The sequence below is a fragment of the Myxocyprinus asiaticus genome, chromosome 26 (assembly GCF_019703515.2).
Source record: "Myxocyprinus asiaticus isolate MX2 ecotype Aquarium Trade chromosome 26, UBuf_Myxa_2, whole genome shotgun sequence".
Classification (NCBI taxonomy): domain Eukaryota; kingdom Metazoa; phylum Chordata; class Actinopteri; order Cypriniformes; family Catostomidae; genus Myxocyprinus; species Myxocyprinus asiaticus.
Window position 1 is genome coordinate 39,825,833 of NC_059369.1, and position 26,323 is coordinate 39,852,155.

Sequence of the window (26,323 nt, forward strand, 5' to 3'; positions counted from 1 at the left end):
AAATCTCATTTTATTTACTTGTGCATTCACTTTATTTTTGTGAAACTCCTCTAACATATATTTGTAAATCTCATTCTTTTTATTTGTGAATTCATTTCATTTTTGTGAAACTCCTTACATTTATTTGTGGATCTCATTCAAATTTATTTGTGAACCAACTTTCTATTTGTGAATCTCTTTCCATTTGTATGTTAATATGCAACAGTTCCATCTCCATAATTTTTTGCCACTCTACCTGCTTATTCTATGAAGCTTTATTGTTTCTTTGCCATTAGGTGACAGCATTAAGATTAAAGTTTTTTTCCCCCAACCACTGTTTCTCAACTCCACTGACATTAGGGCGAGTTGCAGAAACGCACGCGTGCCAGCAGTCTGTGTGTGTTAATGATGGCCCCTCCCTAAGACCAAATAGAAAATGAGAAATGAGAACGAAACAGATGTAAACACACAGCCCTGTGGTATTTGCATTAGAGTCTCTATGGAGAACTGAACAGAAACATTCATCTGTGCATATGGAGCATTGAATTAATTCGTGGCATCTGGTTTTCAGCTGTGCGTTCATTTGAATAGATCGAACCAGCCGGGTAAACGACAACCGGAAGAGTGTTTCAGGTAAATGCAAAGAATTTTAGTTTATTTGCAACATTTAAAAACCATGTTTACTCATTGTTTTGAGAAATAGTTACTTTTTGCGAGTTTATGAGGTTGGACATTAAAATGCTGGATACACATACAAAGACAGCGAAAACACATCCCGTCTTTTTTTATTTTTTTACTTGTTTTGAAATGTGTTCTTGTGTAGAACGTGTCAAAAACATGTTTGGCGCGGCTAAAAAGTGAGTTACACTGTAACACTCTGTAAAAGAACGTTGAAGATATTGATACTTTGTAACATTATTTTGTTTCATCTGTACAGAACTGTGTTACATTCCAAACATTCAAGCCTGAATTTTAAAACGTATTCTTTTAACAAAAAGTTATATTTATCTGTATATAAACGACATGAACTGGTTTTATGGTTTCATGACTATTTTTACAACATGTGTATAAGTTACAGTGGCAAAGTATTTGGACACTTAAGCCTATACACTTAAAAAGTCTACATTAGTCAACAACCTGTCAAACCAAGTGGTATTTGGAACCTTTGTGGATGTTAAGCATGAACACATGTGGTTACTCTGCTAGATCACCGGGGAACTTTAGAGGAACTTGAACTTTAATCTAACCTAATGACTGAAGTGTGAATCAAGTGTCCAAATACGTTTTAGGGCCACAAACAGTATTTTAAGCATCCCAAATATAGATATTGACAGCAGAAGACACACCCTGTTTTAAAACACAATGCCATCTCTGACTCATTCCACTCCTAATCCATAATGGAGATCCACATATTGTGAAATATGTATTATATTGTGCTTGGCTGGCTCTGATACACAGGATATTATGTGGTGTTTGTGGTTCATTGGTATTGGTCTGAATGGCTGTTTGGTCTCTTAAGCAGATTACTCTGAGATCAGTATTGATTTTTTTTTCTGAATAACCGTCTTCTAACAGTGTGTGAAATGCTTTAATTGCTGTCCTCCATTTGTGAACTCCGGACAATTCTCGGTGGAACGTGATTAACACAAAGAACAGTATAGTAAACTAAAGATGTTTAGTCAGAGTTTCTGAATTCTACTCCTTTTTTGACAGTTCCGATTTGACAGTGTGATGCTGACTACTCATGAGATTTTAAAAAAATGATTATTATTTTTGCATGAATGTAAAACAGCTTTACATTTAAAGTTGAAGTGTGTAGGCCTAATTTCTGTGACACTAACGCACCAAACAAAATCGTAAATCGTTTTCAAACAGATTCCAGAAACTCCTGATTTTCCACAGGTTGTACAAACAGAGAGTCCCACCCCAAACTTGCACATTGTTTGAGCCGGTGTTGCTGTGTCAGGCTGGATGGGCCACTCAAACACATTTTTTAAAAGAGCTATGTTTTGATTAGGACTGGGTAAAAAGAAAGATCTTCCAATGCCTCGTGATCTTCATTTGAATGATGTCGATATAGATTCTTTAATCCCAAGATCGACGTTTTACTCTGTGGCAACCCTCTATAATGCAAGTAAATTAGTCTCATGTGCGATCAACTTAAAATAAACTTTCAGATTTCACTCACCTGTGATTAAGTAGTATAGTGGAGAAGAAGTTATTAGCACCGAGATCCTCTCACTGTGTGTTGAGTGTAAAAGTTTGGTTTAACTCGCTCAGTGTCCAAGATCGATGCAATCCATTTGTCATTGAATAAAGTCTCTTTTAATACCCTTTCTGTTCTTTACAGTCAGTTGTTTATAAAAATAAAATAAAAATAGATTCTAATCACACATGGATGCGCTAAAGAAATCATGCACGCCCTCTTGCATTATGTGCTCGCTTACCGATTTAGCACATGTTCTTCATATCAGAGTTAATACTTGTTTATAGTATAAATTATGCAAGTAAACAATTAAAAATGTACCAAAAAAAATATATGCAACATAATATTTGCAGTTTCAAGACATTTATTGATGGAATGGACTGAATTTAAAAAAATGTAAAAAGCTAAAATGTGACCAATATGATAAGCATCAAAGTCTTCCTAGCAAGTCAGTCCACTGTCGGTCATCTTTGGAATGCTCTCGGGATGCTATTTCCAATCATGCCAGTGCAGCTCCTATCTACTTGAATGGAGAAAGACCAAAATCTCAAAAACGGTTGGTCAAGATTACGATCAAAGGACAAATTTAATATCAGCAATACAATCAGACAATACTGGAATCATAAATTGTGCTGCTTTACCTCATATTATGCTAAAAAAAAAAAACTCAATTTTCCCAGCTTGTATAGCTCATGAACATTCTAAAGTTGATTGACAGGAGATGTCTGTATCTAAAAGATGATTGGCTCTTTAAACTGTAAGACAGGACTTCCTTTCTTCATCCGTTGGGTGCTCAGAGTTCCTTGGTTGAGCGTTCCAATTTCTCCCATTCATTTTAATAGTGACCCATCTCTGCTAAATAATTTCTGTAAGCATTGATAGCAAAGCATAGCATTATTAGCAATATGAATAGCTTTTGTATGTAAGCAAAATGGAAATTTGAAGAGAAATATGCCCATGCAAGGCGCTAGCCTGCCATTGGGAGTTGCTCCTAATGGCAGGCTAGCGCCTTGCATGGCAGCTCTGCCGTCATTGGTGTGTGAGTGTGTGTGAATGAGTCACAGTTTAAAGTGCTATGCAACCGCAAAGGTTAAAAAAGGCACTATATACATTTGTGCTCAAAAGTTTGCATACCCTGGCAGAAATTGTGAAAGTTTGGCCTTGATTTTGAAAATATGACTGATCATGTAAAAAAACTGTCTTTTATTTAAGGATAGTGATCATATGAAGCCATTTACTATCACATAGTTGTTTGGCTCCTTTTTAAATCATAATGATAACAGAAATCACCCAAATGGCCCTGATCAAAAGTTTAAATACCCTTGAATGTTTGGCCTTGTTACAGACACACACAGGTTTAAATGGCAATTAAAGGTTAATTTCCCACACCTGTGGCTTTTTAAATTGCAATTAGTGTCTGTGTATATATGTAGTCAATGAGTTTGTTAGCTCTCACGTGGATGCACTGAGCAGGCTAGATACTGAGCCATGGGGAGCAGAAAAGAACTGTCAAAAGACCTGCGTAACAAGGTAATGGAACTAAATAAAGATGGAAAAGGATATAAAAAGATATCCAAAGCCTTGAAAATGCCAGTCAGTACTGTTCAATCACTTATTAAGAAGTGGAAAATTCAGGGATCTCTTGATACCAAGCCAAGGTCAGGTAGACCAAGAAAGATTTCAGCCACAACTGCCAGAAGAATTGTTCGGGATACAAAGAAAAACCCACAGGTAACCTCAGGAGAAATACAGGCTGCTCTGGAAAAAGACGGTGTGGTTGTTTCAAGGAGCACTTCAGAATGGTTACTTGAGTAATTTGGCGCCTTTATGAATGAAGCAAGATGTTCAACGAGTAAAACACACACACACACACCAACAGACCTTGCAAATAGAAGGGACATTACAGGAAATAGTCCGTTACACCAACAATAGAGTAAACCAATCCCTCCGCACCAGTCAATAACCCTCAGAACGTTCTGCATTACATTTGTTCTCTGCTGTCTGTGTGTGTCTTATCAGGCTGCAGTATGTTCTCCTCACTGAAGCCCTATGAAGGACAGCAGTTTTCAGCCCTGAGGAAGCAGTGCCGGCAGAACAAAAGTCTGTTTGAAGACCCCCTCTTCCCTCCCGTGGACCAGTCGCTTTTCTACAAAGGGAACCGCATCGGAAAGGTCACATGGAAGAGACCAAAGGTAAGGAATTGTTGAGGCCATCCATTAAAATTAACAATTGCATATGTTTAGATGTAAATAGTGCAAGTTGCTGCAAGATTTTAATTCATTTTTGCTTTTATTGTACATTCTTAATCCAGCCTAGTTTTGGCAGAATGATGCTAATGTGTTCGGAGTTGTTTTAGCATGTTATTATGTGGTTGATTCCCAAAAATGAAAATTCTGTCATCATTTACTTACCTTCATGTTGGTCCAAACCCATATGACTTCCATTCTTCTATGGAACACAAAAGGAAATGTTGGGTGGAACGTTCAGTCTCTGTCCCATTCACTATTATTGTATGCATTGAAAGTGAATGATGACTGGGGCTTTTACAGAAGAAAGTAAGTCATGGGGGTTTGGACCAACTTGAAGGTGAGTAAATGATGACAGAATTTTGGGTGAATTGAGGTTAGGGATTTGTTCAGTTCACTAAGTATGAACAATAGTTTTAGTGATGCTTGCCTTCGCAAATACATTACTACTAGTAAAGAAGGAGTTTATCTGAAGACTTCAGTGTTCAATGTAACTATTAAAACAGTTTAATCTGTTGAAGGTGGACTTTATTGCTCCTTAGACTGAACACAGGATTCCATAAATAGCAACCTGGATGTTGGTATTGTTCTTATATGTGTTTAAAGAAGGGGTGTGGCTTTATTTTGGCCATAGATTAAGATTGTTTGTAAATGTATACCACATGTAATTTGTGGTGCTTTTAAACCGATGCCAAATAAAGTTGTTCAGATTCAAAACAATAATTCCTGCATACAGTCACCTGCTCTCAATGTTTTTGTTTGTAAATGCTTTAAAAATTTGTATTTAGTTTGGCTTAATATTATAGCAGTTATTGTTATGAAATGTGTATCAGAAGGGGCCTGGTTGGCTCAGCGAGTATTGAAGTATTTAAAAAAAACTGACTACCACTCCTGGAGTCGCGAGTTCGAATCCAGGGTGTGCTGAGTGACTCCAGCCAGGTCTCCTAAGCAACCAAATTGTCCTGGTTGTTAGGGAGGGTAGAGTCACATGGGGTAACCTCATCATGGTCGCTATAATGTGTGGTTCTCGCTCTCGGTGGGTCGCGTGGTGAGTTGTGCGTGGATGCAGTAACGTGCTCAACAAGCCACGCGATAAGATGCGTGGATTGACGGTCTAAGACGCAGAGGCAACTGAGATTCGTCCTCCGCCACCCGGATTGAGGCGAGTCACTACGCCACCACGAGGACTTAGAGCACATTGGGAATTGGGCATACCAAATTGAAGAAAAAAAAGAAATGTGCATCAGGAATGGTTTGTGTATAAACGTGATTTCCTGTAGCTGTCATAACTGGAGCCTTTTGTGTGATTCATAAATCTATTCCTTGCCATCTGAATAAAACGGAATCAGTTATTCCAGGATATCCGTAAACAAACCATGCCTTTTATAGACTTGTAGTATAGGGTTGATAACTAGCCAATCTGTTTTCATTGCAATATACAGTATTATATAAAAAAATAAGAAATGGAAAATAAAATTTTCCTTAATATTTAGACATATAAGAGGTAACCGTACTATAAAAACATTTTCAAATCTGTGTGTTCGTGACGTCACGAGACATTGCTCAGTTTTATTTACAAGCCCCACAACATGTCATCGCACCTTTGGTGCCGCCCACTGGTGTTCAGTTCGTATCGTAAACAGAGAGGGAGAGAGAAAGACCTAGTGTTACCAACTATACCTGAACAACAAAGGGGACCCATCTGGACTATTTTGAAGTTGTTGTTTTTTTGCATATAACATGCATTACACGGACATCTTTGACCATTGTCATGTTTATCGTGCCGCTTTTAAAAGACGCAGTGTCAAGTTGCAAATTAGAAATGGAGATACCATTCAGTTTCATTCAGCTGCTCTGTGTCTTGCTGTTCTTGTGCCCATCTGCGCTATTTTTAATTGTTGGTGTATGTAAACATGCACTAGCTGGACATCTTTGACTTTTTGGATGTGTTTCTGGAGATCTCTGCTTCAGTGCACCTATGTGTGTGCATCTTGTTCATCATGCTATGGGCTATGTATGTGCATATATCAGAGTGGACTGCTTGTGAACCAGCCATATTACAATTCAAGCTTTGCATAGGAACTGTTATTGAAGAATAGGGCAGTTAAAAACACTTGGACTTGACTGGAAAATCGTGAGTAAACAGTTTTATTCATAAATATTTTATATTTTGATGTATATTTATATATGACTGTTTGATAGTTATGGTGCTGATGTGCTTGAGTAAGCAGTTTAATACATTCGGATGCAATGTGTTGGATGGGCGTTGTGTGTAAACCCTGAAATTAAGTTTTATAATGTTGTGGAGAACTTGTTCATTCTCTTCCGATTGAGTTTCAAATATGGCTGAATTTGAGGGGTTTGCATGTGGTTAACCAATCAGAACAGTGGGCATTTACACTGAAGTTTAAAGGAGATGCTGAGGCCAAAATAGAGCGTTTCAGACAGTGTGCCAGAGACAGGGTGGAAAATTATCATTTATTACTAAACTATGAGTGTTCTGGTGCAAAAAAATTTCATGTCTCCCTTAATTTCATGTCTTTCTGGTTGTTGATACAGTGCAGTAGTAGTAAAAAGTTTGTACATAGCTGCTCATTCTTTTTTTACTATTTGTTTTTAATAGACTAGAACAGATTAATTGTAAATTAATAAACCCTATGAAATTTCACAAATGGATGTATGGGAATTTAGCAGTGACCAAAAATGTTAAGCAAATATACTGTCTTATATGTTAATGTATTTTAACTTGAACATTAAAAAAAAATATATATATATATATATATATATATATATATATATATATATATATATATATATATATATATATATATATACACTATATTGCCAAAAGTATTCGCTCACCCTTCCAAATAATTGAATTCAGGTGTTCCAATCACTTCCATGGCCACAGGTGTATAAAATGAAGCACCTAGGCATGCAGACTGCTTCTACAAACATTTGTGAAAGAATGGGCCGCTTTCAGGAGCACAGTGAATTCCAGCGTGGTACTGTGATAGGATGCCACCTGTGCAACAAGTCCAGTCGTGAAATTTCCTCGCTACTAAATATTCCACAGTCAACTGTCAGTGGTATTATAAGAAATTGGAAGCGATTGGGAATGACAGCAACTCAGCCACGAAGTGGTAGGCCACGTAAAATGACAGAGCGGGGTCAGCGGATGCTGAGGCGCATAGTGCGCAGAGGTCACCAACTTTCTGCAGAGTCAATCGCTACAGACCTCCAAAGTTCACGTGGTCTTCAGATTAGCTCAAGAACAGTGCGTAGACAGCTTCATGGAATGGGTTTCCATGGCCGAGCAGCTGCATCCAAGCCATACATCACCAAGTGCAATGCAAAGCGTCAGATGCAGTGGTGTAAAGCACGCCGCCACTGGACTCTAGAGCAGTGGAGACGCGTTCTCTGGAGTGACGAATCACGCTTCTCCATCTGGCAATCTGATGGACGAGTCTGGGTTTGGCGGTTGCCAGGAGAACGGTACTTGTCTGACTGCATTGTGCCAACTGTGAAGTTTGGTGGAGGGGGGATTATGGTGTGGGATTGTTTTTCAGGAGCTGGGCTTGGCCCCTTAGTTCCAGTGAAAGGAACTCTGAATGCTGCAGCATACCAAGAGATTTTGGACAATTCCATGCTCCCAACTTTGTGGGAACAGTTTGGGGATGGCCTTTCCTGTTCCAACATGACTGCGCACCAGTGCACAAAGCAAGGTCCATAAAGACATGGATGAGTGAGTTTGGTGTGGAAGAACTTGACTGGCCTGCACAGAGTCCTGACCTCAACCCAATAGAGCACCTTTGGGATGAATTAGAGCGAAGACTGCGAGCCAGGCCTTCTCGTCCAACATCAGTGTCTGACCTCACAAATGCGCTTCTGGAAGAATGGTCAAAAATTCCCATAAACACACTCCTAAACCTTGTGGAAAGCCTTCCCAGAAGAGTTGAAGCTGTTATAGCTGCAAATGGTGGGCCGACGTCATATTAAACCCTATGGATTAAGAATGGGATGTAACTTAAGTTCATATGCGTCTAAAGGCAGATGAGTGAATACTTTTGGCAATATAGTGTATATATATTAAATTAAAATTGCATTTTTAAAAAAAGTTTTGAAATGGTTTGTTTAGATTTATAAGAAATAATTAAGAAGTTTTATCAATCGTATTAAGCCAGCACCACACTAACAGACTCCAAACAACTCTGTTTTGGCCGAGGGTGTCATACATGCTTTCCGTTTTGCTGTGATCTCGCTCTCTTCAGTTGGAGGTATGACACACTTGCTGATACAAAATGCTGGAGGGGTGACGAACATACTAACTCTCCACAACTCTTTCTCTCTCTGTTTCCTGTCATGTAGAGCTCGACGGAATAGCAACATAAGTACCACTTGAGCATAAACAATTAGAGCAATAGAGCAATTTAGGGCGTTTTAAGACATGTAGCTTGCTTGATTTGTTCTGAAACAGGGGCTAAAATAGTTACAGTGTTGCATTTTCTTCATGGTTCGGTTCGCTTTCATAAGGTTATATTTTAAAATGGACCAAAACTGTAAAATTTCAGTTGTTGTCATTTTTATCTGTCATGATTAGTTGTTCTCTCTCTCTCTCTCGAGCGCACACGCTCACACACTTGCGCACACACATACTTGCACATACACACAGAAAGAGTGAAGCCACGTTGTCAAAAAGTTGCTGATGCCTTCCAACTATGTCTGTTCTGCCATTATCCAAAAGAGAGAAGCCATTGTGAAGATCGACCTATATCTAATATAGCCACCAAAAGTGAATTACAGTGACGACCTGACCTACAGATTTCTTCTCCATCCAGGTGGTCTCGGAGCGATTGTTTTGGTGTGGATCTGAGTGCGATTGCCATGTTCACCAAGGAAGAAACGCACCAGGTTCCAAAATAAATGCTCAAAATGAGCCTGGTGTGAAAACGCCCTTAGGATGTGATTCAAGGAGTAACTTTACCTTGTGAGCGTGTATGATTGTGTATTTATCCCCTCAAGGCTTGTTGTAAAATGTATATGTCCATATGCAGCTTTCAGTGAGTAAAGAAATTATGTTCAATAAAACAGACTGTTGTGGCTCATCAGTTTTTCAGTAGAATAATCTCATTGGTCACTTGACGAGATCACAAGAGCCCGCCTCGGCAACAGAACGATTTTTTTCAAGCAAGCCTGATGTGGGGGTTTTCTCTTTCGTTTTTGAAGCCATTAACTCAGCAGGGAGTCCAAACGGTTAAGTGATTAACGACCTTCCGCTGACAAACGGCAATACGCATTTCGTCTCCCTCTGCCTGGCCATCGATTATGTTAATGAAGCTCACCTGAAAATCACTGGTAAAATCGGCTAGTGTGGCGCCGGCTTTAGTGACCCTCCCATCTGCTTGCAATATCTGTGCAATAGCAGTTAGTCAGAGCTTATCCCATAAACATGAAAGAACTTTAAAGTCAGTCAATCAAAACTGAATCTAGTCCATTAAGACAATTTGCATCCCATTAACAAGTTAAAAATACACAAGGTTTGAAGTAATCTGTTGAATGGATTGTCATTGTTACATCAGCTTAAAGATTTGTCTTCTAGTAAGCTAATGGAGCAGTGAAATCCTAAACACTAGTAATAGTGAACACCACTAAAACATGCCACACAGAGCAGTATGTTTGCACTTAGGGAGCACTGCCATACGTTCGTGACACTCCCTTTATCAACGCCCATCGTGAATTATGGCACTCTGTTCAGGCATGTCAGAATAATGTAGTTAAACAAGTGCAATGCAGCAATTTTCCACCCACTGTAAAGGACTCCTGTGTTGTGAACTTCACAGTGTACGCTGTTTGTAGAAGCAGAAGTCTGTTTTGTTAGCTCACTCCTGTGGCATAACAGACATTTAGTCTCCATGTGCCTCATGGATGTCACATGAGGCGGCTCTTCCTCAATGAGTCAGTTGTTTTCTTCATTGTCTCACACTAGAATTACTGTATATAATGGTATTTTTCATAGTTTTGCTGGAAGACAAAGACAAAATCTGTTGAGTAAAGTTAAAGTCAAGGAGGGAGGAATATTAATTGGTTGTGTCTCATTGTTTTACTTGTTAAAGTCAGCAAGACTCAATGATAGAATGAATCAATGAATGATACATTGATAGATGAATGATTGATTCAAAAGTGGGCCTCCATCTGGCTCCATTATGGTACGGAGAACCCCCTATTTTACAGTCCATTCTATTTTAGATGGATTTTTTCCCTTGTTATATCCTTGAATATCCAGTTTTACTCTGAAATACATCACATTATGGAAGTAAAATGCGTTGAGAATGCCATTTTCATTTTGACTAAATGTGTCAAAATGGCAAAGAAGTTTCTCTGTTTGTTGCGTTTAGGGAAAAAAACTAACCTTTAAATATTGAAGTAGATCGTTGAACAATGTGCAGTTTCTGCATTACTCATTGTGGTCATACAGCTTGAATGTCACTTAACAGATTAACCAAGAACAGGTAGACATAGCAGATAATTACAGGCGTTCTGTTTGCTTATCCTTGAGGTCCTTGTGTAACTCGACTCTGTTGAATGTGTTCATGCTCTTTTGCCATTACACTGTGCTTCAGGTACAATCTCTTTGTCTCTCTCTCCCTACAGGAACTGTGTGAAGACCCTCACTTGTTTGTAAATGGAATTAGTGCCCATGACTTGCACCAGGGGCAGCTGGGTAACTGCTGGTTTGTGGCAGCGAGTTCCAGTCTCGCCTCCAGAGAAGCTCTATGGCAGAAAGTAAGTTCATGTTAGTCTGTCAGGTACAAAAATGTACCATAATTCTTCACCAAAATACAACAGTTATTGTTACAGTAAAATCAAAATAAATTAATATTGCATCTCTTTCCTTCAATGTAAGAAGCCACTAGAATCTTTGTCATTTATTCATTAATTCATTTTATTTTATACATTTTATAATACTGTGTTATTTCAGCTGAAACTATGTTTTCCGTGGTAAAATTTTGAAAGGGTTTATCAATGAGAGTGATCAGCAGCTTACCTCACCGTCTACCATCTTATCAATTATTGGTTAATGAATAGGTTATACAATATATCCACAAAAGTTAATATTCCCTTCAGTGAGAATAAGTACACTTAGGATATATTAGATAGAATATTTAAGCTGAGTTATAGGTCTACAAAAAAAATAAAATAAAAGGGGGCAAAGAATGGATTAAAAAAAATAATAAAAAAGAAAGAAATAGGTGAACAAAACCTCTTGGGGATCAATAAAGCATATGTATGTATGTATCCATAAAGGAACTGACTAAATATTTCCCAATAAACAGTCAGTTCCTGTGTTTCGGAGAAGCTGTGTTGTGGGAAATCAGTTCAATTTAAGTATAGACTGGCATGTGCACACCTTCAGACCAGCTGATAGCGAGACGACATCATTGTTAAGCTCATCAGGGTTAATTATCATTGTGTGGAAAATTTGATATCCTTTCAGAGAGGAGGACAAGTCTCCTATGATCTTTTAATATAGTTTAGTATAGATGGGATTTTTAATTTGACATGTTTGAAAAAGAGGCTGTGAGAGAGAAAAATGAGCACTTTTAAGGGAGTCGCTCTCCAGATGCAGGCAAGCGAACTATACACCGCAATCATAAAATTTGTAGCCATTTTTTTCTGTAAATGTAAGCAGTCTGGCACTACTGATCGGCATCCATCAACAGCACCCAGTTATGACTTCGGGGGCTGCTCAGAATTTTTCCGCTTAACTAGCTTTTCGATAGACACACTTTATGTTTCATGACTTTTTTTCATTTTCTGAATACTTGACTTGATACTGTTGTTAAAAACTTAATTTGATTTGTTTCTTTGTTCTTACTGTCTGTTAATTGTCTTTAATGATTGCTTGATCACTTGAAACAATGTTTACTCAAATTAGTTAGTATTTTGTGGTGTAGAAATTGATATTGGGAATCGACAAGTTGCTTTCATATGTTAGCAAAATGGACATTATAACTGAAATGTACTGAAAATTAATCGGAAGCTAATCAAATTTGAATTGAATCGAGTCGAGAGCTTGTGAATCAGATCAAAGTCCCCTTTCAAGGGAAGTCAGTCCACTCGGCGGCCATCTTTGGAGTGCTCCCGAGCAGGCTGGGCAGCTGTTTTCTATGTAAACAAGTGGCATATAAGTACAGCTCCTATCTACTTGAAGGGGGAGACCGAAAAATCTCCTAAACGGTTGGTCAAAATTACGATCAAAGAACATATTTAAAATTAGCAGTAAAATCTGACAACAATGGTATCATAAATTGAGCTTCTTCAGCTCAGGCTGGTTCAGCTAATGCACATGCACGTTCTCAAGTTGACTGACTGGCGATGTCTGTATGTAAAAGTTGATTGGCTCTTTTACTTGTAAGGCGGGACTTCCTTTTCTATGTCCATTGGCCATTCCAATTTCTCCCATTCATAATTAATACCAGTGGTCCGTCTTGGAGAAAATAGTCTTTGATCGGAATCAAATCGAAACAGGAAATCTGTATCAATACCCAGCCCTAACGTTCAACATTTTATTATTCAACACAAATTATTTATCTTTATTGAAGAGAGTGTAAAGTTTAAACGGCCATCTTGAATCTCATCAGGAGTGGACTTGTGCTTGCACATACAGAACGATGCATTTTATGTCCAATAACTGAGCTTTGTCCTACCTTCTCGTCCGATGTGCGACCCCACTATTTGATCTCATATTATGTACCGGTAATATTTGTGTTTGGCTTATTTTCATACCGTTAATGTTATCTTAGTTTTCGTTTTATAAGTGAAATACGGTATACCAAATCCTAACCAGAAAAACTTTTATTGTTGTCTTTGGTGATGCGATTACTCATGCATAAGCTCATAATTGCGCACAGAACGTGGTCTTACCTTATTAGACAGTGTTTGTTGGTAGTGGTACACTGTAATCATTGCAGTTAGAGCCATGGGATGTGCTTACTATACAAATGATGTGTTATTAGCATGTGCCTTATTTAGAGACAGAGAGAGAGAGAGAGAATGAAATTGCATTGGTCGACTAATTGGAGACTTGGGGTTTCACCTTGTACCATTTTCATGTGTCCTTAACCACTATCCACAATCACAGACACAAACCGGTCTCATGAGATGAGTTTTGTTTGTTTCCATGTTGTGCTTGAAGATTTCACAGGTGCTAATACATTGAAATAGGCACTTCCGTACACTAATGAGCTTACAGTTGTACGTCATCTGTACTTGCCGCTCCACGTAATTCTCATTAAGAAGCCTTGTGGGAAATCCTGCCTGTCGCTGTCACAGTACGCTGCTATGCTTGCTGTACTGCGCCCTATACAGCTACACACCACTGCTAAACTGAAACACTAGAGCTCAATCTCTCTCTCCGTTGTGTACATTCTGTCCCTCTGTACCTGACAAGTTGTTTCCTCCTGAGGTCTAATTAATGTCTTGTACCTCATCCCCCATTAGATGCACACACTACTGGCTCTCATCTGGCCACACACACTTTTTAAGATGTAGCTAGATTATTTGAGATGAGAAGATTATCCATCATTGAGGTAATTTGAGAATTATATTTAAATGCAACCTTAACAACAACATTTAAAGGAATAGTTCACCCTAAAATTCAAATTCTGTTTTCATTGACTCACCTTTTATATTGTTCCAAACAGGGATGGGACGATATGGTTATCTAACTATTCGGTTCGATACAGGATATGAGGTTCACAATTCGATATTATTTCGATTCGATAAGATAACACTTAAATGACAAAGTATGGCAGAAAATTGTGTTTACTTTTTGAAAAATGAAAATTTGAAAATGTTTAATTTAATAATTTGCTTGTCTTGATTATTATAATCACATTTTAACTTTTTTAAAATATAAAAACTCTACATTTCTATCAATTAATATTATTTCTTGAAATTGTGTATATGATAATGATATGAGCTGTCAATGTTTGAAATTAAGTAATAACATTAAGTTTACATTCATTTGTATAACAAGCGCTATAATTGTACTGTCACTTTAAAAGTTTAACATGCATCTCACAGACTTGCACAGGTGTTTCTGTTCATTCATTAAAGGTAGAGAAGTCTCGGTTTTTCAGCATATCTGTGCTATTTGTTGTTAAAATTCATATTTGTTTTTACTTTTTTTATCTAACTGTAAAGAACAGAAAGGATATTAAAAGACATTATTCAATGAAAGTGGACTGCGGGATCTCATCTTTGATTACACAGAAGATATAATCTGTTTTAATCTCAAGCACTTTTCAACAAAACAAGACGATTTTCCAGGTATTGCAGTACTTCTGAAAGCTAAAGTCATGCACTTTAAGCACTTCAAGGTCCTTGTGTGGACTCCATAAACAATGCAGTAAAAAAGTGCAGTAGGGGTAAAATCAAGCGATAGAGAGATTATGATTTTTGATGGGTCATTTCAAATTCTATATATCTTCCCATCCATAGTTCCAAACCCATTTTTCCACAAAATAAAAGTAAATGAGGACGATCACAAAAGTGATAAAACACGCCATAAAAGTATAATAAAAGTAGTCCGTACAACTTGTGAAGCCATACGCTTGTGAGGCACATCTTGAATTGTATCCATATTTGAATATAAGCGCATTGCATATTTATTAAGATTGTTGTCTATTCCGTTGTAATTTTTGGAGTTTCATTGTATGGAAAAGATCAGCATCAACATTTCATTTTGTGTTCCATGGAAGAAACATAATCATACGAGTTTGGAATGACATGAGGGTGAGTAAATGATGACAGAATTGTTGTTGTTTCTTTTAGTAAACTAGCCCATTGAAGAAGTGACACCCATTCATGGACTATAATCCCCAGCTGACTCAATTCACCGTATTATACACAGAACTTTCTGGTAGTTGTGAATGTGTAGTCTTTGCCTGAAGGCAGGGCATTCTGATTGACGACAATATTGATTATATCACATGTTTGTTAAAGCCAGACGTTGTCTCGAACTCTCGATTGACCTTCCACTGAGATGCCTTCACTGTGTCGACTCAATGTAAAACAAAAATCAACTAATCAACAATTTCTGTTTTAATTGACTCTTTAGAGTGTTTTCACATTGACTATAGAAATATTGCATAAGCAGCATAATGACATTGGATTAAATACAGTGGAGTCCAAAAGTCTTTGACCACTTGTGAAAATGCCTATATTTTTGCAAGTGAAAAATTTAAATTGAAAAATGTACATGAATTTCAGTGTAGTATTTGGTATGTTGCCCCTTTTGCTTTAATGACAGCATGCGCACAAGCTTGCATGGACTCCGAAGAGCATCTTGTGTGCTTCAATGGAAGTCTGTACTGTCTGTACAAAGGAGTTGACATGGTCAGTGTATTTGATTAGTAAGAATAGTTTGTTCATTTTACATCGTAACTTTTCTGTTTAAAATTTATCCAAATCCTAAAAGATTCCAGGTTTAAACAGGATTTTGAATACCTGATTTTCAATATTGTCTTAGACTTCTGGACTCCGCTATATGTACCAGACAAAATCATCCAAAAAATAGTTTGCATGCATCACAGCAGGACAATAAATGAAAACAGACATTATATTATATTATAATTCTGAAAACTACAATGTACTAGAGATAGATTTTAAATAATAAAGTTTACCCATCTTAGCTTTTTAATACATAGGGAACATTAATTGCATTGAAGGCTTTCACTGAGTGGTATAAGGATAGAGATTTGCACTGACATTACTGCTAGAAAGTCCAACCTGTCTGGAGTTTTAGGTTACAAAGTAAGGACCACTGTGGCATTTGTCGATTTGATTGTCACTCATTTTTCTTGAAGACCAGCGAGCAGGAGATCTTCTCTTTTTTGGCTCCCTCCTTGTAGGCGAAGAGAAAGTACATCACCTTCCGCACCTTGGCCAGCTCTGCTATCCTCTCTCCAAACTCTTGAATATCCGCCTCCAGGCATTTGATTGGTGAATCTTCTGGATCTCCAGCATTCCTCCAGAACTGGCCGATGGGTTCCAGCAGCTGTCTGGTCATCAGGTTGGTCAGGTCAGGCGTCCAGAGCTGTGAGATGCCTGTCACCGTGAAACGTCCCGTTCCATGCAGGGTCACGTTCCAGTGAGAGAACGTCAACTCCTGTTCGGTGAAGTCCAAGCGGTAGACGGCTTCATGAGGCAGGAGCAACCTCTCGCCGTCTTGCCTCTTCTGGCCCCTCTGCTGCAGCGACTGCACCCTCAAACGCATCATCTCAGTCAGTTGGAGGTCTTCGGTAAAGGTCAACTCCATTTCCGAACCCATGACTGAATCTTCTTACTTCCTTGAGGAAACAATAGATTTGTCTGGCTGCGACTTGTGTCTCTCTGCAGTTTCCAGCAACTGAATTAACTCTCTCAACCTTCAGTTACCGCTCCTCTTTCCAGCTCCCCCCCTCCATCACCTGCCTCACTGGCCCCACGGGGGGAAAAAGCCTCAATTAGTTGGGGACTTTATTGATTCTGCCGCACATGCTCTGAGCATCTGGATGAGTTTTGGGAGCAGGGGGAGGAGGAGACCAACAGGAAAGTTAGTATTAGAGTTGCAGCACTAGGCTACAGATGCATATTAGTGTAAAAAGTAGCAACTTAAGGATTTCCCTGTTGGCAACTTGGGTTTATTTAAGTATGCATGAGATCGACAATGCTGCTAAGTGTTTCTTTTGAGTAAAGGTGCATGTTTAATAGTTCTTGATGTGATAGAGGGCCAGGAACTTTCCACAAATCATAATGTTGCATTTCATATAATCCATTTTTTTTCTCTGTAGCATCTGTGTGAGAGGTACCATGTGTTTAAGATTTCCACATTGAAAATCTGCAATACTTTTATTTAAACCTGTAAATAAGCAGAAAGTTCAGGGGGTTTTAAACATTTAAATCAAAGTTACACCATACAGAGAAAAAACATCAAATCATACTTGTGGAGTCCATGCCAGTTCAGGTGCATGTTGTCATTAACCCTTAAATGCATGGGTGTTTCAGCAAACATGATTACACACCTCGAGTTTTTAGTGACCTGGCATGTATCTATAGCAAATGGATCTTCAAAATGCCCAGATAGCGACACATTTTCAAGACAATTAGAAAGTAATGGAATAGAACATATTCTGATATATTTTGATGTTGTTGTTGTTTTTGTTTTCTGAACAAATCAGGACAAATCTAGAACAGGATTCATTACTTTCATACTGAGACGCGACTGCAAATAAGCTACATATGTATTTTCTCAGGCAATTTTTGAGTCTAAATAAATGCACAACTTACATGATTTCAGTAGTTCACCCAAATGACAATAGCCAAATCAAACTGTTCATGTGTTACACTTGCTATAATTTACTTCCACTTTGCTGCTTCGTCAAATAGCAATGCCAAATATAAATCAAGTCAATGAAACATAAGCGCCACACGGATACGGATGTGTACACAGATATGGGATATTGATAATTCACCATTGTCACACAGAAAATCAATGTGATATAGTAGTCTTTGTTAATAATTAACAAAGAAATATATATCCTGTGTTAGTAAACTTATAGATATTAAATAATCATAAAAATATGATTAATGTAAGCGCAATAAAAATCAACACTATTACATATGTCTACATATATACTCTTTTGTTAATGAAACAGTTATAGAATTATTATTGTTCTTTTTTTGCACTATTTTTAAGTAAAAGGTTGACTAATACTAAAGAGGTGTGGGCATAACTATAAAAATGGTTAATGTACAGGGGGGTGGAGTGAGGTCCGGGTCATTAAAGACCTGCGGTATGCATTAAAGGGTTAAAGTAAAAGTGGGACATACCAATACAAGTAATTCTTAAAGTTGAAATTCATGTTCATTTTTCAATTCAACTTTTCACTTATGCTAGTAATATAGTGTAAGTTATATGTATATAAATACATTAAATTAGAATAGCATTTTCATGTCATGGACAATGTCAGTTCTGGTTGACACTGTTAGAAATGAGCTGTTTTGTCTGTTTATAGGTTATCCCAAATTGGAAAGATCAGGAATGGGACAAGGAGAAACCGGAAAACTATGCCGGAATCTTTCACTTTCGGTTTTGGCGTTTTGGAGAGTGGATAGATGTTGTTATTGATGACCGTTTGCCAACCGCCAACGGGCAGCTTATCTACTGCCACTCAAATGACAGTAATGAGTTCTGGAGTGCCCTGGTGGAAAAAGCCTATGCCAAGCAAGTACCATAACCAGTCTAAATATAATAAAAGATGTGGGAACACTGTATTGTCATGGTACATAAAAAACATAGTATTACAATGGTGTGTTTTGATAATTTTTTTGTTTGTATGAAACTTGTAAACTAAGCTAAACATTACTGTTTTATTTAATTGTGTTTTGAAGGAAACATATATTCACGCTTTCCTTCACTGAACAAAATTTGTTTGTCTGGCCCCTTGTTTCTCAGAATGTATGGCTGTTATGAGGCTTTGGATGGTGGCAACACAGCCGACGCTCTCGTGGATTTCACTGGAGGTGTAACAGAACCCATGGATTTGCTTGAAGGCAAGTTCAATCAGGAAGAGGAAGCTCGAAATCAGCTCTTTGAGCGGGTTCTAAAGGTCCACAACAGAGGAGGCCTGATCAGCTGCTCCATTCGAGTGAGTCTGAGTCAAGGACAGGCAGGCTAAATACATTTGTGGTCATGAGTGAACCTCACAGAAATTGACAAGGATATAACTATAAATGTGTGGAGAAATAAAAAGTAAAAAAAAATAATAATAATTTTTCTATATATGTTATGATTAAAATCCCCAGTCTATGTTTGGGTAAACCATAACAAAGGTAAAGAAGTCCTTTATTAATAAAGATCCTGGAGTCCCATCTCCTGCTCTCCATACACAGGAGAAAAAGTAGTTAAAATGAAATGGCACCCACCTCCCTACAAAAGCTCCCAATAGTAGCTAACAACTTTAAGCGATACAACAATAAAAATTAACACCTTTATACAAAGCTTCATAGCTATACAACAAGACACAAAGTAGCTCAGCATGTCTGAGACAAGAGAGTGGAGTCGGATAATGCTGTTTCCCAGCAACTTTTATCTCCACAGCTCACAGCCAGACCAATCTAGGCACCTCTTGTTAGTGGTCTCACCTGGTAGTCATTAGAGTGATAGAGCAAGCAGAGAAAAGGAGACAGAAGACAGGGAAAACACATGCACACACAAAAGACATTCCCACCCCAAAATACACAACCAAAACAAATGATATAAAATGCCCACTCGAATACATCTTAGTGCGTAACATTGTTTTTTATATATATATATATATATATATATATATATTGCATAAAGAAAATGAAGCCTATTTTTAGGACTATTAAGATTTTTCTTCCCCCCAATTCTCAATACTGTAATGTAAAAAATACGTTTTATTTACACTTTTAAGTAAATGCTGTAATTTCAAATCATAGTTGTTTATCATACTGAAATTAATTAATGTTTATTTAATTTTTTTAAAATTGTCTTTGTAAAAAAAATTACACTAATAAGAATTTGGAAGGATATATGTATAATGTTTAAGTCTAATGGCTATACTTTTAAAACTGTGTGTATTTGAATATGTATTGACTCACTGCAATCACTCGCTTTTCTTTAAATAAAAGAGGGACGAGTCGAAATTCTCAACATTATACCACAAATGCTGTCGACTGAGCTTAACTTGCATTGAGCCTGGAACATTTTTTTAAACACAATTTTGACACGTTGCATGCTGACTCAGTTGCATGTTTTCATACTGTTTGGCTTCTCTTTTCCGTAGGCAACTAATCAGGCAGACATGGAGGCCCGGTTGGACTGCGGTCTGGTCAAAGGTCACGCTTACGCTGTAACAGATGTACGGAAGGTGCGATTGGGCACCGGTCTGCTGGCGTTCTTCAAATCCGAGAAGCTGTCCATGATCCGCATGCGAAACCCGTGGGGTCAGAAAGAGTGGAATGGAGCTTGGAGCGACAGGTTTGTTGACATCTGGAAACTGTTAGTTACTGTACTTGAACATCTGTGACATGCATCATCAACTGTGCACTTCATCATTAAAGGAGACGTTACCCATTTTTAAACATTTCAGCTTTATGTTCCTACTGAAATATACACAACTACGGAGGCCTGAATTAATTACTGTGTTTGAACAGCAAGGATTATTTATTGCATTGTTTGTGGAACCAAGGAAACTCAGACATAAGCTGGAGTTATTCCCAGCAGCCTTTCCATTTTGTAAATAGAAGATACAAAACACTGTAAATACTCCAACTGATCATATAAACATTTTTCACAGTTTTTAAACCAAATCTGCACACAAATCTGTTAAGGGTGTGCTAAACAGTTAGGAAGAAAATTATTTAGGTTGATCTTTTCATTGTAAAGCACATCGTGAGGTGAGCTTTATTGTGTGTAGTCCTTGGCACACCCATGTAAAATATATATATATATATATATATATATATATATATATATATATATATATATATATATATATATATATATATATATATGCAATGAAAAAAACAAACAGGAAATGATTGACATGGAGTGGCTTTGTTTTAAACCACAAATTCTGCCATTTCAAAAGCTGTGTGTGTGTGTGTGTGTGTGTGTGTGTGTGTGCGCGTGTGCGCACATACTGCCCTCTTCTGGAAGAACTGCAAACAGACAAACTGAAAATCAGGCATTATGCAAAATAATTTCAAATGCATAAAATACAAGAAACAGAATTTAATTTAAGCACTTTAATTCTTTCTTAATGCATTTCTTTCTCTCTCCAATTCTCTTTTTCTGTCTCCATCTCTAGCTCAGAGGAGTGGAAGAGAGTCAGTAAGAGTGAGCGAGAGAGGTTGGGTGTGACCGTGGAGGATGATGGGGAGTTTTGGTGAGAGAATTTCTTTTTTTAAATTCAGCAAATCTGAATTGCAGTGGCCCCTAAAAGTATTTGGACACTTAAGCCACACTAAAAATGTCTGAATGGCATTGCATTACATAACAAAATATCAAAGCAAGTGTTATCTCCAAACAAATGATTTTGAAACTTCGCTTTTCTGACCTTTTTTTTTGTTGTTTTGTTTTTTGCAGTGAATTTATCTATTGTTTTGATAACTTCATCTTTTTAGTGAAATGATTTGCTTCTGCTATTTATCTTTAAGATAAATGCCAATTTTACTGTGTGAACAGCTTGTAACAGACAGCCCAAAGAATGCTCATCCTCTGTGCCTGAATTATTATTATTTTTTGATATACTGCTTATTGTTCCTGGAATGCTGTGAAAACAGTACATATACATCTTATTATTTATAACTTTTGTTTTTGCTCAGGATGGATTTTGAGGATTTCTGTAAGTACTACACAGATCTGATTTTGTGCCGCTTGATTAATACATCATACCTGAGCATCCACAAGACCTGGGAAGAGGCTGTGATGCGGAGCTCCTGGAGTCACCATGACGACCCTTTAAGGAACCGATCGGGAGGCTGCATCAACCACAAAGCTACCTTCCTCCAAAACCCACAGGTGTGGCCGGCGTTTGGGGTTTGTGTGTGTTTATGCATTGTGTAAATGTGTATTGGTGTATTGAAGAATGTGTCACTCTGTTTTTGCAGTATGTGTTTGACGTGAAGAAGGCAGAGGACGAAGTTTTGATTTGTCTACAACAGCAGGACGGAAGAGCTCAACCTAAAGAAGGCAAAGGAGAAAACTTGGCCATCGGCTTTGACATCCAAAGAGTATGAAACCACACACACACACACACACTGCATACACACCTGTATCATATTTCTGCACTTAAAACCATAGTTCACCCAAAAATGAAAATTTTGCCATCATTTACTCACCCTCATGTTGTTGCAAACTCGTATGACTATCCATCTTCTGTAGAACGCAAAAGGAAATAGTTTAATAAATGTCCTGTCGGTTGAATTCAGTACAATGTCAGTACACAGTGACTCACTTTAATGCTTTATAAAGCATCCAAAAGTTTCATAAAAATAGTCCATGCAACTTGTGGATCATATTCCAAGTCTTCTGAAGGCATATGATCACTTTGTATGATAAACAGACCATAATTTAAGTCGTTATTCACTCTCAAATCAAGTTAAGCATTGATGAAGTCCATAAACAGTGCTGAAATCCAGTATGATGGCTATGTTAATAACATCAACCAGTGAGGTTTGGAACGACATGAGGGCGAGTAAATGAAGCCAGAACTTACAATTTTGGGTGAACTATTTCTTTAACAGTGATGGGGGGGGTGGGGTTATAATAAGAAGTTCTGGCATAGAAGTACATACATAGTTGTTCTGACTGATACTGATAATTCTTTTTATTCATTAATTATAATACAATACAAAATACAAGATTACAATAATTAGAATCATCAGGAATGATTAAGTAAAATGGTCTGAATGTATTACACTAATTGTCATGAAAATAATGTCAGTAGAGTACTAAGTATGAATAACTACTCATGTCTGCGTCCAATATTGACAACTAAAAACATATGTCTTCTCTGATAGGTTGAGCTCAACAGAACGTACCGTATGCACGTCATTCAGAAGACGGTGGGCAGCTCCGTCTACATTAACTCTCGCAGCGTGTTTGTGCGGAAAGACCTGAAGGAGGGTCGTTATGTCATCATTCCCACAACCTTTGACCCCGGCCTACAGGGAGACTTCCTGTTACGGGTCTTCACAGATGTACTTTCAGACTGCAAGTAATACATCAGACAGATACTTGACATAATAGGCTTAGTTCGAATTGTGAATGGTGAGTCGTTCCAAAACCCATCTGACATTCATTCTTCTGCTGAACACAAACAGAGATTTTTAGAAGAATATCTCAGCTCTGGAGGTCCATACAATTCAAGTGAATGGTGAGAAAATCTTAAAAGCTTTAAAAAGCACATGAATGCAGCATAAAAGTAATCTATATGACTCCAGTTGTTAAATCCATGTCTTCTGAAGGGATATGATAAGTGTGGTGAGAAACAGGTCAATATTAAGTCCTTTTTTACTATAAATTCTCCTCCCTGCCCAATAGGTGGCGATATGCACGAAAAAAGCAAAAAAAAAAAAACTCCTAGAAGAGAAGAGCGCTTAGGAGGGTTGGTGAAAGTGGATGTTTATAGTTTAAAAAAAAAAGACTTAAATATTGATCTGTTTCTCACCAACACCTATCATATCACTTCTGAAGACATGGATTTAACCACTGGAGTCATATGGATTACTTTTATGCTTTCTTTATATGCATTTTGGAGCTTCACAGTTCTGGTCACCATTCACTTGCATTGTATGGACCTACAGTTCTTCTAAAAATCTTCATTTGTGTTCAGTAGAAGAAAGTCATACATATCTGGGATGGCATGAGGGTGAGTAAATGATGAGAGTTTTCATTTTTGGTTGAACTATTCCTTTAAATGTAGGGCTTTTTGCATGAAATATAATAAATATATTGATGGAGATACATTGTGTGCCAGGGAGCTGACTCTAGATGAACCGCCCCAGACATGTTGGACGGGGTGCTGTGGATATCCAAAACTGGTCACACAGGTGCACATCCACAGAGCCGATGGACTCAAGCCCCAGGACTCAGATGGATGTAAGTAGCATCCTTTTCTCTCTGTCTCACTATACAAACCTCTTAGAGAAGTCTTCTGCATAAGACCACCTACTAAATGCCTTAAATGTCAATTTGATATTAATGAAAAGTCTTGCAGAGTCAGCCTTTTGTCTATCACAATAAAGTCTGGTCCACTTTGCAGCTTATTCTGGTCAAGAACTGCCCACTTAGACAGGAAGAGACCACTGGACTGGCATGTAAAGCATCCAACCCCAGTTGGTTTTGTTTTACATTGCTTAGAAATGAATGACTGACCTTCTCGTTTCAGCGTCTGACCCTTATGTTATCATCAGCTGTGAAGGAGAGAAGGTTCGTTCTCCAGTGCACAAAGATACGCAGAGTCCAGACTTTGACTTGAAAGCTGTTTTCTACAGGAAGAAACCGAAAGAGCCGATCCGCATTCAGGTTGGGATTATTATGTTGTGGTTATTATGATTAATCGATTGTTTTTCTATAATCTCATAATATGCATGGTACTCTCACGTCATTATTTATTTGATCAATCAGATCTACAACAAGAACATTCTGAAGGACTCATTCATGGGTCAGGTGACCATGAGCGGCGACCTCTCTGACCTGCAGCAGCTTCACACCGTTCACCTGAGGGACAAAGGAAATCGTCAGAGCAACGACCTCCCGGGCTTCCTGTCGGTGAGCCTCGTCACCAGTGACGTCCTAACGAACATCTGACATCAATCGGGATTGGGCTGTCATGGTAACTGGAGCCATGATGATAACCATATTACAGTGATCACAGTGGTTTGTCAACCGTTCTTGCACCTTTTAGGCACTTGATCTGGTGTTTATACATCCTTTTATTCCTCATTTGGTCTGTCCTTTGAGAATGTTTCTGTCTGCCAAATCGGAAGCAAAATCGACTTGTTTTCAAGGTTTTTGCAATTTAAAGCTGGTATATTCTGGTATTGTTGCCTTTCTATTGTTTTGTCTTGGGAAATATACATTTAAAAATATCAGTATGTTATACAGTATGCATATATCAGAATATGAAATCACTTACAGTATATATCTAATACCACTATCCACTGTTAGTTCAGATACTGTATTTAGTTTGATTTCTGCGGTTGTACTTTAACCTTCAATTTGCCAAACAATCAGTCTTTTTCGTTTCATCTTTGTTTACACTAAATGTTTGTTTGTGGATGAATTTTTTAAATATATTTTTTCAAATATTTGCCATAATAGTTACATCATGTTATGTTGCTTTTACATTCCAGGGGCAAGCGTTAATATGAAAAATTTAAAGATAACGAAAGACATCAGGGTATATATCATGATTTTTGTCTGTTCCAAATTAAACAACTGCTTTCGTTTGGTTTTTTTTTTTTCTTCCAAGAATTCATGGCTGTGAATCAGGAACAAGGGTTCATGTTATACAATATTCTTAGGAACTTTGAGCCAAAACTGAAGATGTCTTACAGAGCCATATGGTTTTAGCATTACCTCTTTCAAACCCTTTCTGTTTACTTGTATATCATGTTTACTTAGAAAGATGTGTGAATATCAGTGCATTGGGCAGCCGCATGTGTGGTTATCAAAACATCAGTGTGATGATCAATAGTGACCACGAGGAGTCAAGAGATGAAGGAGCACATCACTGTAGGGTTTAGTATTTTACCTTTTAATGAATTAAAATGGTAATTCTACATTTTTCATGTAACAAAGATAAATAAATCATCATAATTCATTCATTAAACATAATGCTCAGGTACTAAATAATTATAAAATATTTAATAAGAGATTTAGTAAGTGTAAGTAAAAAGGCAAAGTCTCTTTTTAAAAAGAGGTAAAAAAACATAAGGAATTTTATGGTAGGGTAAAAGGTATTGTGTCAAATGTATCCTAATATGTATGTGGACAAACAAACATTTGTAATACATATGTGCCATTTTACAATCACTATGAATTGTTTTCATTTCTTTTCTTACATTTCAAGTTTTACTGTTGCTTTACATGTTACATGTTACATGTTTTGAGTGTTGTTTACAGATAGTGCCTTACCAGAGCAGATTGAAATAGCCTCATGAAAACTTCTGGCATGACTGTTTTATTGTCACTCAGGTTTATGCAATGGTGATGCACGATTTCACATCATTAAAAAAAGATTTCATCATTAATTGAGAGTTGGTGGTCAATTCTATGCCTATATTTCTGAAGACTACATATTAAATTACTGAA

At 37.5% G+C, this 26,323-nt stretch overlaps 2 protein-coding genes across 2 annotated transcripts; one reads left to right on the forward strand and one right to left on the reverse strand.

The window, feature by feature from the left end:
- Window positions 1-373: 373 nt before the first annotated feature.
- Window positions 374-25,490, forward strand: LOC127416911 (calpain-5-like). Its single transcript, XM_051656509.1, has 13 exons — window positions 374-612; window positions 4,205-4,377; window positions 11,083-11,214; window positions 18,492-18,700; window positions 18,932-19,124; window positions 20,286-20,479; window positions 21,312-21,389; window positions 21,829-22,024; window positions 22,114-22,236; window positions 23,026-23,222; window positions 23,985-24,106; window positions 24,396-24,532; window positions 24,635-25,490. Exons 2-13 carry the CDS (start codon window positions 4,213-4,215, stop codon window positions 24,815-24,817), a joined length of 1,929 nt encoding a protein of 642 aa, XP_051512469.1. The 5' UTR covers window positions 374-612; window positions 4,205-4,212; the 3' UTR covers window positions 24,818-25,490.
- Window positions 15,542-16,990, reverse strand: LOC127416941 (olfactory marker protein-like). The gene has a single exon (XM_051656547.1). It carries the CDS (start codon window positions 16,763-16,765, stop codon window positions 16,283-16,285), a length of 483 nt encoding a protein of 160 aa, XP_051512507.1. The 5' UTR covers window positions 16,766-16,990; the 3' UTR covers window positions 15,542-16,282.
- Window positions 25,491-26,323: the final 833 nt, after the last annotated feature.

What these genes read in the sequence shown, in the direction of transcription:
- LOC127416941 (XM_051656547.1), bottom strand. Translation starts at nt 16,765, where the DNA reads ATGGGTTCGGAAATGGAGTTGACCTTTACCGAAGACCTCCAACTGACT.
- LOC127416911 (XM_051656509.1), top strand. Translation starts at nt 4,213, where the DNA reads ATGTTCTCCTCACTGAAGCCCTATGAAGGACAGCAGTTTTCAGCCCTG. An exon ending in GCCCCAGGACTCAGATGGAT is followed by an intron (nt 24,107 to 24,395) that starts GTAAGTAGCATC and finishes TTCTCGTTTCAG; the next exon opens with CGTCTGACCCTTATGTTATC. An exon ending in AAGAGCCGATCCGCATTCAG is followed by an intron (nt 24,533 to 24,634) that starts GTTGGGATTATT and finishes TTGATCAATCAG; the next exon opens with ATCTACAACAAGAACATTCT.